The sequence below is a fragment of the Chamaea fasciata genome, unplaced genomic scaffold, assembly GCF_029207755.1.
Source record: "Chamaea fasciata isolate MVZ Bird 193981 ecotype frontalis unplaced genomic scaffold, bChaFas1.0.hap1 SCAF_6, whole genome shotgun sequence".
NCBI classification, from domain to species: domain Eukaryota; kingdom Metazoa; phylum Chordata; class Aves; order Passeriformes; family Sylviidae; genus Chamaea; species Chamaea fasciata.
The window spans coordinates 68696693-68709654 of record NW_027094091.1 but is presented as its reverse complement, the minus strand read 5'-3'; the positions used below and the strand labels follow the sequence as shown (position 1 = coordinate 68709654).

Here is a 12962-nt window from a genome sequence, read left to right as displayed (position 1 = left end):
AGTATGTACAATGTGGAAGCGAGAAATGCTGAGGAAGTAAAATGAGCTGCTGAATGACACTGATCTCATCAGATCTTAAAGGGAAACTCCAAGGTTTCCAAAGAGTTGTTTTGAGCAGCTGCTGACTCAGAATAACACCAGGTCCCCTAATATAGGCTGATACAGGGATGAAACCTACATTTATTCAATGCTTTGTCAAGCACAACTTCCACTGAAGTCAGTAAATGGGACTCCAGAGACACCTATTGCTTTCATTTTACAAAGAGGCAGTCAGAAGGATTTTTTCCAGCATCACCCAGTGAATGAGCAGCAGAGCAGGCTGTGCTGTGTCTCAGTAATGTGAGTGCAGCATATGCTGCTCAGAGATTTATAGCCCGAGTCTGAGCACATGATACTGTCTGGTCTTCAGGATCAGTGTCAGCTCTGTTCGTTACCTTTCTGCATAAGAAATGTAACTTTTACTGATGTGTTTATACACACGTGTGTGTTTATATACACACCCCAACAAACTGAGTACCAGAGGAAAGGAGAAACCCCAAAGGCAATTCAAGACAAATTCACCTATAATCAAATTTTTAGTTGAAATATGTTCTGTATGTTAGACTAAATATATCAAACATTAATAAAAGCAACTCCTGACTTTCTGGGGGCTTGATGTCATTTTTTGATAAACTTTAGCATTACAGGCAAACTCTGGTGACAATGCTGTATCGTATTTAAAAAGAGAAGCACACAAAAATCTTACCTTTCTGTGCAATTGGAGGGACCTGAGCCAGGTTTACAGTTTGTTCCGATGTGCTGCGATCTGTGTTACACAGCCTGGGCTGTGTGGCCACAGCACCACGTTAGCATGGCTGCCTCACCGAGTAGATAGGAACAGGACACGAAGCTCAATCACTGACAGGTGGCGGTGCTTTCCAGCAGATAACTGTTTTGTTCACCTCCTGCACGAAGAAACTGGGGGTTTCTTTCTGCTCTTGGAACAAATTTTCTTATTTTACAGTATGAAAATAACCACTTAAGCTGCACATTTTTCATTTTGGCACATGAAAGCAAAAATAATTGTGCTTTGTATTAGTAGGCCAAGATGGCAATATGCTTCTATTGTCTGGGCCCATTTTTATTTCACGTTACAGAAACTCCTTTGCACTATGTTGAGTGGGTAGAAAAACTGTATTACAGATTTATCTCTGTCTCAGTAACAAGTGTCAATCCAGGCTGAGAGTAATTTTGGCCATGTTTAGACAGTGGTGTAAGACAAGTTGGCATGCACCGACAGTGTTCCATTTGGAAACGTTGTCCAACAGGACAATGTACCGTTTGGAAACAACATCAGTGAACACATCTGGCATTGCTACCTATGTATAATTACCTATCTGAATGCTGACAGCGATACCAGCAGCAAAAGTTTTTAATATAAAGTGTGTTCATTATGAGGATGTGATTTAACCATCTGCTCGTTTGTTTTACTTGGTACCCCTTCCAGGGAAAAAAGCAAAAAGTGGTTTCTCTTAGTCTGCAATGTACCTAGAACATCATTTCTGTGCCAAAAGGGCAAATGAGTGGTATCACAGACAAGAGAAAATAGAGTATGCTTTCTTTAAGAAATATCTGGCATGCAGAACAGAAGAACCTCTGTTTGAAAATCTGGCAGCTCACCTTAAGGCATTTTAAACCATGCGAATGAGCACATTAGCAACTTCCTGTCGCTGGCAGTGCTGTGTAACTGTACCCAAACAGTATAGACAGATAATGCAGAGCCCATCTGGAAAGCATGGAACAGCCTCTTCAGAAAGCACTTTGCCTTGGAACAAATCACATCCTATTGCTCTCAAAAAGCAGAAGATTGAAAGCAAACTGCCTTCAGAGAGTCTGTTCTGATGGCAAGAAAAGGAAGGCCATTTGCTAAACAGTGGAGTGACTAAATGACTAAAACAACATGACCCTTCTTTATATTTCCAGATTTCATGGTAGAGAAGTAAAATGATGCATACAGTATTTTTTCAGCATAGGCAGCTGGATCACTGACCTGACAGTCTCACATCTCTGCAGGTTGTTTGCAGAAGCAGGAAGAGCACCTGCATCTCCTCCCTGAGAGTCCCATCACGTTTCACACTCCAAGCACACGGGAAGTATCTGGTGTTTCATGTTCAAGCAGTGTTCTCAGCTGGAGCTTTCCTCCATAAATCTTTAAAGGTTTTACAGTGGTCTAGCTAAACACTTCACTGATTTTATAGATGACAAAGTTCTTCACTCACAGAGGTGAATCAGTCTACACAAGGCTGCCTGCAGGCCACAAGTCAGGCAGAACCGAGATTTCCAGTGCTGGGAAATAAAGTTATGGATACACCCTCTGACAGAAGCAGTGGCTCTTGCAGTCTGGACGTGGAGAAAACAGTTACTGCTATATTAAAAACCCCTCTAGACCTGCTCCTGTGACACTAACTGGGACAGAACCTTCAAGATGTGTGCTATGTGCTGAACAGAGCCAGGAAGTGGATCATTTACATGCCATACAGAACTGCCATTACACAACTATTTAAAAAGGAGGAATGTATCTGCATTTTAGACCCCAAGGAATAAAAGGAATGAAGAAGCAAAATGTTCCAATATTGTGGCGGAGACATACATAGCAGGTGACTGGGGACTTTGTTTTCATGCAGGGAGAGTTCTGCATTGGCTCCACTGTCATATTGCTTTTTTTTTTTTTCTTTTTTTTTTAGTGAAAGCTGAGTATCTCCTATGATTTCACAATTCATCCAGTTGAAGGTTTAACAAAAAAAAACATTACATAGGCCATCATCCCCCCCTCCCCCCCAAAAAAATGATCACTGATTTTCTGGCCTCTGCATGATGATTACCCATTTTCTCCACCTTTGTAGCTGATATCTCCTAACTTCAGGATTTCTATTTCTGATTTTCTGCCATCACCACATTTTTCATCAGATCATCTACTGTTTTACATCAACCAGAAAATAACTGCTTGTGAGTACTCTCCAGGTATTTAAATTTTTTTTGTTTGTTCTTTAAGTAGTGCAAACACCTTTCTGATCTGTTTGTCACACTGCCAAACACATGTTGCATTAAATAGTTGGGGTTTGCTGCACACTTTGCAGATGCAGGAGACCAAAGCATGCCTGCTCTGCCTGTACCAAAGGAGAGGTTTCTCCTCAGTAATGGAGAACAAAGTTTACTTTGTGTTTCATACATTTACTGAATGACAACTCACAACTCTTCCTTTCTGGAAATTAATATAGCTTCTAGAAATGTCACAATGTTGTTCTGCTCAGGTGAGGATTTAAATTTAAATTATCACTCAGTGGTAATCTAATTATCACCTAATGATAATGATCACCTGCTTGGAGGGTCAGGCCTGTATTTTTAAGTGAATTGTCAAAATCCTCTCCATTATTGAACTTCCTTGACCTACACTTAAATAAAAGGGACTCCTTAACACGAAGACATGCTGGCATCTCACAGGAAAAACCCATCTGGTGCTAAGCCTGAGGTGAAAGGTGCTGTGGAACACTGTAAGGGAGTGGTGGCTCCTGGAGATTCCTGACAGGAGACCAGCCAGCCCTGCAGTCACTGCACACTGACAAGTGCAGCTCAGTGTGCACTGCTGAAACACTTGTTTGCCAGCTATGCCCAGGAAAGGACCTCCATCTTCTCCAGGATGCCAAGACAGGGATTAGCAGTGTTAATCCCAGTGTAACAAGAGGGCTCATTTTCTCTAGCCTATAAATAACTCCAGCAATAATTCAACCTCTTACTTTAAAAAGAACAAGAACACATGGGTGGGGATGGGGTCCCCAAAGCCAAATAAAAACTCACCAGGTAACCTAAAAGCCAGTCATACTCCAAAAGTCACAGTGGCTTTTAGCAAATACATTATTTTTACTGATGACCAGTAAAATTGTAGTGGTCAGTGGCATCAAATGTACGTGCTCTTAACCTAGCTGCAATTTTTTCTCAGAGATCATGAAATATCTAAGAGGCACAGGCATATCTCACTGTAGGAATGCCCTCATTACCACAACGCTGCTGCTTATGTCATCCCTCTCACAGAACACTCTTCCTTTCATCTTCACTGAAAATACATTTCTCTCCCAAGGAAAACTGCAAATTAATCTCTGTATGCTGTTGAAAAATTGATCTGCTGTTACGGAAAGGATAGCAGCGACCTCAGAAAGGGGACTGCTCGTGCAAACAGCTTATCAGTGCTTTCCATATGGGACAGGTTGTCCCTTCAGTACAGAAACACTGTCATTTTCTTACCAACTAAGAGTGTGGCAACATGATTAAGTTGAAACTAATTTGGTTACCAAAACACCGTCCCAAAGATTTGCACTTCGGACCTCTCCGAAGTTTCTACTGAACCAATGGCTGTGTGATATCCATCTAAAACCTACGTGCTCAGTGGGAAAGGTTGTCTTGTTAAACTACCACTGTCAATTCCAAAAATCCAGCTTTATTCATTCCTGTGAGAGACTGATAGAGTGTCCTTTACCAGTTTTGGTCTTACTGTACGTTTTCATTTGGTAGGGAGAAAAAAACCCCACAGAAGTACCACATTTTTATCTGCATTGGTGGGTGGGAGGGGCACTCCCCCATGAAATCAATGTGAAATCAGCCCGGGCACTGTGAATCACGGTTGGTAGATTCCCTGGTTTGTTTTGTCAATGTCTGTAGGGAAACTGTACCTGGTCAGTGCACTTCAGCAGTGGGGAAATGTACATTTTAAATTACACTGCTGGTGGTTTCCGGTCTAGACACATCATTTTACCCCTTCTTTTCAGGCACCTTGAAACTTCCGCACAGAGTACATATGGAGACACACCACTGGAATTCATACTTGTCATCAATGCTTTTCACACATATTTCCCAGATAAACAGATTTTTAGGTTAGGTTTGTGAGGGACCTCTGGAGATCATCCAGTCAAACCCCCCTGCCAGGGCAGGGTCACATCGAGGTGAGTTTGGAATGTCTGGAGAGGAGACGACTTCACCACCATCCTGAGGTTTCCCTTCCAGAAGCACTCTACAGATGCAAGACGCTCCACAGCCCTGGGCGTACAGAGCCATTTTTACCATCGCGATCATTACTACACTATCCCCACACCGCTTTGCCCGCCGCAGACTCCTTCCCGAGGGCAGGTCCCGGTGCGGGCTGGGTGGGTGGAACACGATGGGCGCGGTGAGGGCGGCGCGGGGCCGGGCTGAGGGGAGGTCGGCGAGGCGCGGGTGTCCCTAGGCACACCACCCCCCCGCCATCGCCCCCTACCATTTCCCCTCAGGCGGCGCGCGGCGCCCCAAGGGCGGGAAACCGCCCGGAGGGGGGGGGGGGGGGGCGTGAGGGATGGGCGGTCTCGCGCCGCGCCTCGCTCCCGCGGCACGTGCAGGGTCGGCCGCACTTCCGGCAGGGCGGGTGCTTGTCCGAGGGGCGGGGCTGCGCCTGCGCCGTGAGTCCGCGCGCCGGCGGGGCGGCTGCTCCCGGCATAGCGCGCGGCGTCCCCTCAGCCGCCCCGGCCGCCCGGTGCTGCGGCTGCTCCTTCCTCCTTCCTCCTTCCCTTCTTCCTCTTCCTCCTCTCCTTCAGGAGCCGCCGGCGGGCGAGGAGAAGCGTGTTCCGCAGCCGGCATGTGAAGCGGGGCACCCCCTCGCCGCCGCTTAGCGTCCGGTTCTTTCTGGGGCTCCGCTCGCCATGAAGAAGTTTTCCCGCATGCCCAAGTCCGAGGGGAGCGGCGGCGGGACGGCGTGCGGCGGCTCAGGGAGCGGGGTGGCCCTGGGCAGGGCGCTGGCGGTGGGGCGGTACCAGGTGACCCCCGAGGAGCCGCTTGCCGAGGGTAAGGATGGGCCGGGGCGGTGGGGACGGGCCGGAGCTGGGCCCTCCCGGCCCCGCCGAGGCGCTCCCCCGCCGTGAGCCGGTTGCGGGGCTTTGGGCCGCGCTGCTTCGGCCGCTCCCTGGGCCGGGGGCTCGCTGGGGCGCTCGGAGTTCCCCGGCTCGCTGCCTCGGGTGAGTGAGGCGGGGTGAGGTGTCGCCGGCGCCTCTGTCAGCCTGCGACTTTTGCTTTGGCCCCCTAGTCTGAAAGAAAACAACCCAACAAAAACAAACCCGACAGGATAAAATTCCTGGTCTTCCTTGGTGTAAGGCAGCAGATTTGTGTCACGGTCACGAGTGGAGGTGCAGTGCTGGCAGGTTGAGCCGCCCCTCGCTGCAGGGTGCTCGGCTGGTGCTTCTTGCAGGGAACTTGCACTTTGTGTCGTCGGACTTCCACTGGGACCGAAGGAAGAGCTGTGTGAATTTTTGTAGCCACAGGGCTGGCTGGACTTTCTTAGCTGTACTGCTTCACTGTGTACTGGCATGGGACACGATCAAAACAGCCATTTTTGAGTTTTGCTCTCTGTGTGTTAAGCAGTGTGGTGTTCATCTCCCAGAGCCGGTAATAGATGTGTAAAGTGTATTTCACTTCCCAGGTTACTGGTCTCCGGGCTGGTCCTGTGTATTTCACAGTTACTGAATGTTTGCAACACACTGCTTTGGGTGTTGTGGGTAAAATAATTCATCTCCGTCACTTTTGTCTATTTGTTGCTTAGTCTATGTGTAAGTATATTTATGCATAAATATACTAGTAAACTTTCACTGATCACGTGCATTTCTTGGTGGAGCTTTAAGATACGGTTTTAATAAGTGCATACAGAAAATATTATTAATTGAAATGGGAACATATAAGTGGCACTTACATTTTCCTTGCTGTCTAGAAATGATTTTCATAGAAAAGTGGATTTGGTATTTAGAATGCAGTATTCAGAATTTGGGTTGTGAAGATGGTGTCAGGAATTAGCTAACTGCGTACCTAGTTGCCTAAAGTCCAGCTAGTCCTTGCTGGGAACTACTTCCAAGTCATTATGATCTGACAGAAGATCATGTCTTGGCAGGGCTGATGGCAGGATAGAGACTTTAAAATAGAAAAATCCTGAACAATAGGCTCTTGAACAAATTGAGGAGGTAACACAGGGAACGTATGTAGTGGAAAGGAGAGAAATTGCGTAGTGCTTTGTTTAGTGTAGCACATAATTAAAAGTTTTCTCATAATGTTCTTTGTTTTAAGTCACTACATATGATTTTTTTTTTTCTTTTCTGTAGCTGGCAGAAAAAAATTGATAGCCCTTAAGGGCTTGGAGGCGGGGGAAGTCCAAAATTTTAACATGTGACTGGTGTGGGAATTAACTTCCTACTTTTGAGTCTGAAAGATGTTTTCTACTGATTTTTTTGTTCTTCAGCTTATGTAGTCTCTTGAATATGTGTGCTTGGGACGAGAACTGATAAAGGTTGGGGCAGTGCAGATCTGCCACATCTTGAGAAAAGTCTCCAAGTGACTCCTGGACCGGGTCAGTAGGGAGGACCCAAAGGGGCCTGGAGGATGGGAAAATAACAGGTGACAGAAGTGCAGGGTTGGGGGAATAGGGACGTGAGGGAGGACGGGCCAGTCTCTCAGAGCTCCTCTGACTGTCGGGGAGCAGCTGGGCTGTAACAGGGTGTGTCTGTGCTGAAGTTGTGTGCCCTGCACCACTGGGGGGGGAAGGGCACTGTGATTGAGTGTCCAGCTGACACAGGGAGCACAATGAATCAAGAGATAGCTTTTAATCCAGGAATAACTTGTTGGCAATCAATCCCTTGCCTCAGTAACAATTAGTAGTAAGAATTGTGTGTTACTGCTGTTACATTAGTCATATTCCTACCTGTAATTAATGATGAACGCTTTACAAATCCCCTGCTTAATAATCTTTCTCCTGGGAGGGGAGAGGAGAAAGCTTTTTTTTTCCCCTGTCCTCCTTGCACAAGGCATTTTTTTCTTTCAGTTTCTGAAACCCAGATTAACTGAGGCTTGTAAGCTTGTCAGGTAGTCCCTATTACTCAGTGCTGATGAAATAGCCTTTAAGATGCTAATATCCAAGTTAGAGCTTGTCCTATGAAGCATTTATGATATATGAAGTTAATGAATCTAAAGAACTTAACAAATCTATTTAGGAGGAGATGTACAGTCTGTTCTGTATATCTCTTTGTTAATAGGTCAGTGTTCTATTAGCAGAGGTGTGGTATATTGTATTTTTATTAGCTATTAGAATTAATAGCATTATATGTCTGTTTCATGCAAGCTGTTTAACCCCCACCATCTTTGCAGGTTTTGCTCTGAGTAGTCTTAGGAAGGCAGCTCCTGGCGTTGTGGAGGGTTGAGGCTCCAGGTAGCTAGAGGACTGGCAGTAGTGATACCGAAAATCTTGGGCTGTAGTGACCTTCCTGGGCTGCAGTGATGGATCTTTGGGTACATTTCCCATATTGATACAGGTGTTGCCCTCAAGATGCTTTTCTGTAGTCTGACAAAATGGTTTTATTGCAGTGTTCTAAAGGCAGAAGTGTTAAGCATTATAATCCAGTTGTTTTGAACAAGGTATAATGCTATCTAAAGGAAATCCATCTTTTTGACTAAAGAAGGTGTGAAGTTGAAGAGCTGTAGTTATTAGGCTGCTAGATGTTTTATTTCATTTTAAACACACCTATTCTGTGGTGACTTCTTGGCCTCCATAACCTAGTGGTCAGTAGGTTGTGGGATGGAGCTATGTGTTTTTACTTTTTATTTCTCAGAGATGGGGGAAAAAGTAGATAATTTGGTTTCAGGTTCAATGTAGAAAATTAATTCTTGTCCATTTTGAGGGCAAGGTAGAAATATGTGGAATAAATGACTGATAGTGAGTGATGGCCTTGTCTTTCTGTCTTTTTGTTGAACCAGAGTATTTGCAATGCAGCTGAAATTTGGACAGCGAAATCTAATAAAAATACGGGGTTCTCTGTTGAAAGTTACAGGTGGTGGATGGGGAACTCCAATATTGAAAAAGAATTTATAGGTCAGAAATTGTAGTGGACTGGAAGTGGCCAGGTATGAAACATGCTTTAAAATTTATCTCAAATGTCAATGCAGAACAGTTTACATTGTGAAGAGTGAAAAGGAAAGTGAAAATTAGCAAGTTCTCAAAATATTTTTGTCTTACATGAGGAGGAGATAGAAGTTGTGGCTTGACACAGTGATACTCCTTAGTTGTTTGCCTTGACTTGGACTTCACTAAGTCCTTTTTGCTTAATAGCTGCAGTAAAAGTGATTTTTCTGCCTACTTTAAAGGTAGGCATCAGAAGATGCTCATTTATCTTACTGTCTTGATTGCTTGGCAGGGTTTGAGATGTTTAAACTGAATAAATAAAGATTTTGCCAGGTTCTGAGTTGTCTTTCTACCACAAGCAGACCAAAGAGGTTATGGGAAGTGTTGTAATTGAGTATCTGGGTATGTTTTAACAAGTGCAGATGAAGCAAGAAAGACACAATTACAGCCGTTTAGAAAGAAAATGGGCAGCAGACTCTCCAACTTCCTTTTCAGGCTCGACTGGCTTGGTGTGGAAGCTGATTTGTGGACCAGGAGAGATGGTCATCGTCTGCTTTTTTGTTTTCCTTCAGAATTGGTTAATAGAGTCATGGGGCATGTGCTGTTGCATCTTACAAAAATAGCACAGTGCTGTGCAGCGTTCCCCCCGCAGAGTTCGCACTCTTGCAGCCAGTGGATTGCTGAGGAGTGTGAAGGTGAGATGCCAGGCACCTTGAAAGAGTAGTGGGCAGTTTTATGTGTCCCTTGCTCTCAGAGGTACCCAGAGGGGATGTGAAGTAGCTCTTCAGCTATGAACAGGAAAGGGTGAACAACGACACATTACTGGTCTCGTGCTGTGACTTTCCTTTGCCCTGGTGTATGTGGAAAGAAGCCGTGTGATAGTGGGTACAGTGGTTTATTTTTTATTGTCTGGGCTGATAAAGCCATGAGTCTGGAGCTGTGTGGTGTTGAGCCTCTGCTGCTGTAGCTTAGGAGAAAAGCGTTGCTTTTCTAAGTGACCTTGTGTCTAGGACTAGAGAGTCAGGGAAAAAGCCACTCAAGTGGTGTAAAGTTCATTTGTTAGGTGCTTCATTAAGTACTTAAAAGTTCATTAGTTCATGTTTGTATAATGGAACGTTTGCTTTGTTTAGAAAATATGGTGGTTCAAGTATAGTTTTCTAAGAAAAGGGGCCTCTCAATAGGGAAAGAAATTTTAAAAAGCTTGATAAAACTGGAAATGGCATGCTCTCTTTTATCATTTTTCTTACAGTGCAACCTCTTGGAGTCATTACTGGCTAACCAGTTATAAAGCCCCAGCGTGCTTGACAGGTTTAGGGGAAGGTAGTTTGATTCCTTCTGGGTGTTTGCAGAGAAACAACCAAATTCTCAGGAGGTTGGATAACAAAGTGCGCATTAACCCAGAGAGGGTCAGTGGCTTTCTCCCCATTTACCCACTCGGGGTGTCAACTTGACTTTCTCCCAGACAAAACCTGGCCTGGGTTACCAGAGGTTAGTCACGGCCATTTTGGGAAGGGAGGGGGTCAGTCACTGCCATTATAGTGTGGATCAGAGGCTGACAGTCTCATGGGGCAGAGGGAGAGCAGTGGCTGCCCCACTTGTGCAGAGCTCACCCTGTTACTCCACACACTTCCCACCTGGTTATTTTGAGCCAGTCAGCCATTCCTCCAGTCTCTTACCAGTGAAGGAATGAGTTTCTTGTGAGTTCTACTGTCCTACTTTAATTGTGTGTAATCTTTGCACGTACTAAACAACTGCTATGATTTGGTTTGTCTCTTATGTTCTTTCTGTTCTAGTTGAGGCCTAAGAAAAAATGTCACCTTAATGGAGAGGAGTCCAGGTCCTGTTTTGTGAGCTCTTGTGCTGTGCGTTTGTAGATAGTTGTGCTGTTTAAGTTCTTCCAAACCTCTCTTGAAATTAGAGTAGTCTTGAATGTTCTGTTGTGTTTTTTGTTTTTTCTACCTTCTGTCTCAGCAATACCAGTTCAGTTTGTAATCTAAATAAACAGACTTTCTGTTGTGCATAAGATTGTCTTTTCTTTTGTTAACCCCCACCTCAATTAACATCTCATACCATGATTTTTGGTCCCCAGAGTAAGGTATTGTGAGGGTTTGCAGCTCCAGCAGCTGCTGTGAATTTGGAAGCAGGCTGCTGTACAGCCGACACTGCTTCATCTCCTGTCAAGGTGGGGCTTGTTTGTTGTTATTTGTTCTGGAGAGGTAAATACAGAGAGGTACCATTGTAATGGATCTGTGAACTTCAGTACTTCCAAGGGTTTCAACATGGTGTGGCGCCAATTTTTAACTCTGGGGGAGCGTATTTCTGTGGCAGATGTTATGAATATACCTAGTACAGCGTTACTTCTGTTGTGACTGTGGTGTGCTAGTCTTCTCCTGTGAGACAAGGTGATGTGTACAGTACTGGTCTTTATTAATTGCGTTATTGCATGTGACTTGCTGCTCTGTGGAAGCCGCTGCTTTATTTTCAGTTGTAGTCTAGTTCAGCTGTTTAGGTGGATTATGAGCTGGAAGGCTGTCTGGAAAGCTAACTTGTGGAATTTGAATTGGGTTTGGTCATGTCGCTTTTTTTCCAGTGTGTAACATTTCTGAATCTGTTTGCACATGACCGTAAAGGTCAAGTCTGTTACTCCCTCTTAAACAATTTTGCTTTGCTAACATCGGAATAGCAGATACAGTTTGTTCCAGTTCAAGATATAAGGGAGAAAAAGCAGAGTGAGTACTTGAAACTGACTCTTTATTTTGGCTGAAAGTGTAACATAATACACGTGAAGCTCTTCTACACTCCTGAAAATAGTCACTTTTGCCTTACATCAAGTGTATCTGCGGACTGGCAGGTGCTGAGATCCTTGACCAACTTTTGATTTGTGGGTGGTGAAAGGTGGGGAGCCTGTGCTGTTGTTTGTGGGAATTTTCTTGGGACTTCCTGAGTCTCGCAGTCTGAAAGGCAGCTCACAGTCTGAAAAAAGAGCGTTGTTTGGATAGCACAGCAGGTAGCTGTGTCCTGTGTAACGAGCAGGCAAACCAAAAGCAGTTTGGGGATTTGTATGTGATCGTTGTCCTCCATCAATATGCAGGTAAATGTCAGTTTTCATATAACGTAGCACATGGAATGAAAGATCCAACTCAGTTCAGTCAGTCACACGTCTGGTGTGCTGACCACTGTGGTGGCGCTTGGGCAGAACAGTTGCTCTTGCTGTGCTCTCCAGAGCTCCTGTGTGCCTCTGGGACATGGGTGGAGAAATGAACAGGTTGGGAAACATCTGCAGGCTGACAAAGGCATCTGTTGTACAGCTCGGGCCAAGTTTGGCTCTTAGGACATGTGGTCTAATGCTCTTTGATTATCCAGTTATTAGTCCTCGCATGCCCTGTGGACACTCCTTCCTGCATCGTGTGTATATGGATGGGTCACGTTACACCTCTGTTAACTGCACACAGTTATGCTCTTTTTTGAGGATGCTATCCCTTTAATTTTTGTGTGGCCAGAAGTAGTTAAATAAAGAGGAAGTACCTGGGAATCTAGTAATTCTGAGCTAAACTTTCAGGCTAGTGGCCGAGAGTCAGATGGTTACAGGAGAGGGAACTTGATTTGTATCAGTATCATGTTAATATCACACACAAACTCAAGCCATCTGTCCTTTGCCGAATTTTGAGGAAAGACAGACATGCCAATGCATGTGCCATCTACTTGCCTTTTTCCTTGCAGATGCATTTTGGTAAAGTATGCTAATGTTACAGTAGTCATAAGGGGAGGGTACATGTGCAAGTGTGTTACAGGAGAAAGCTCTTGGATGCCTTCACAGGATAAGGCAGCATGGAAGACTAGAGGTTATGTTAGCTGTGTCTGAGAAGGACACAGCATAGCTTTAAAAGAAGCTGTGCAGGATCTTGAAGTTTTTTCAGAATGCTTTACTGGTTTAACTGAAAATTTATTTTTCTTTTTTTATTAAATCTCAGTGTTTTGCATGTCAGCATGGAAAAGAAAGAATGTTGGATAAAAGAATGTTGTAGAA

The 12962-nt window shown here is 44.7% G+C and overlaps 1 protein-coding gene across 2 annotated transcripts in view; it reads left to right on the top strand.

Annotated features, from left to right (window-relative positions):
• The first annotated feature begins 5499 nt into the window (after positions 1–5499).
• BMP2K (BMP2 inducible kinase) overlaps positions 5500–12962 on the top strand; it is a 49865-nt gene continuing 42402 nt past the window's right edge. For both annotated transcript variants that reach the window (XM_066186716.1, XM_066186715.1), the window contains exon 1: positions 5500–5844. In XM_066186716.1, the coding sequence (XP_066042813.1) occupies positions 5703–5844 (142 nt within the window). In that variant the 5' untranslated portion in view covers positions 5500–5702. The remainder of the gene's footprint in view (positions 5845–12962) is intronic.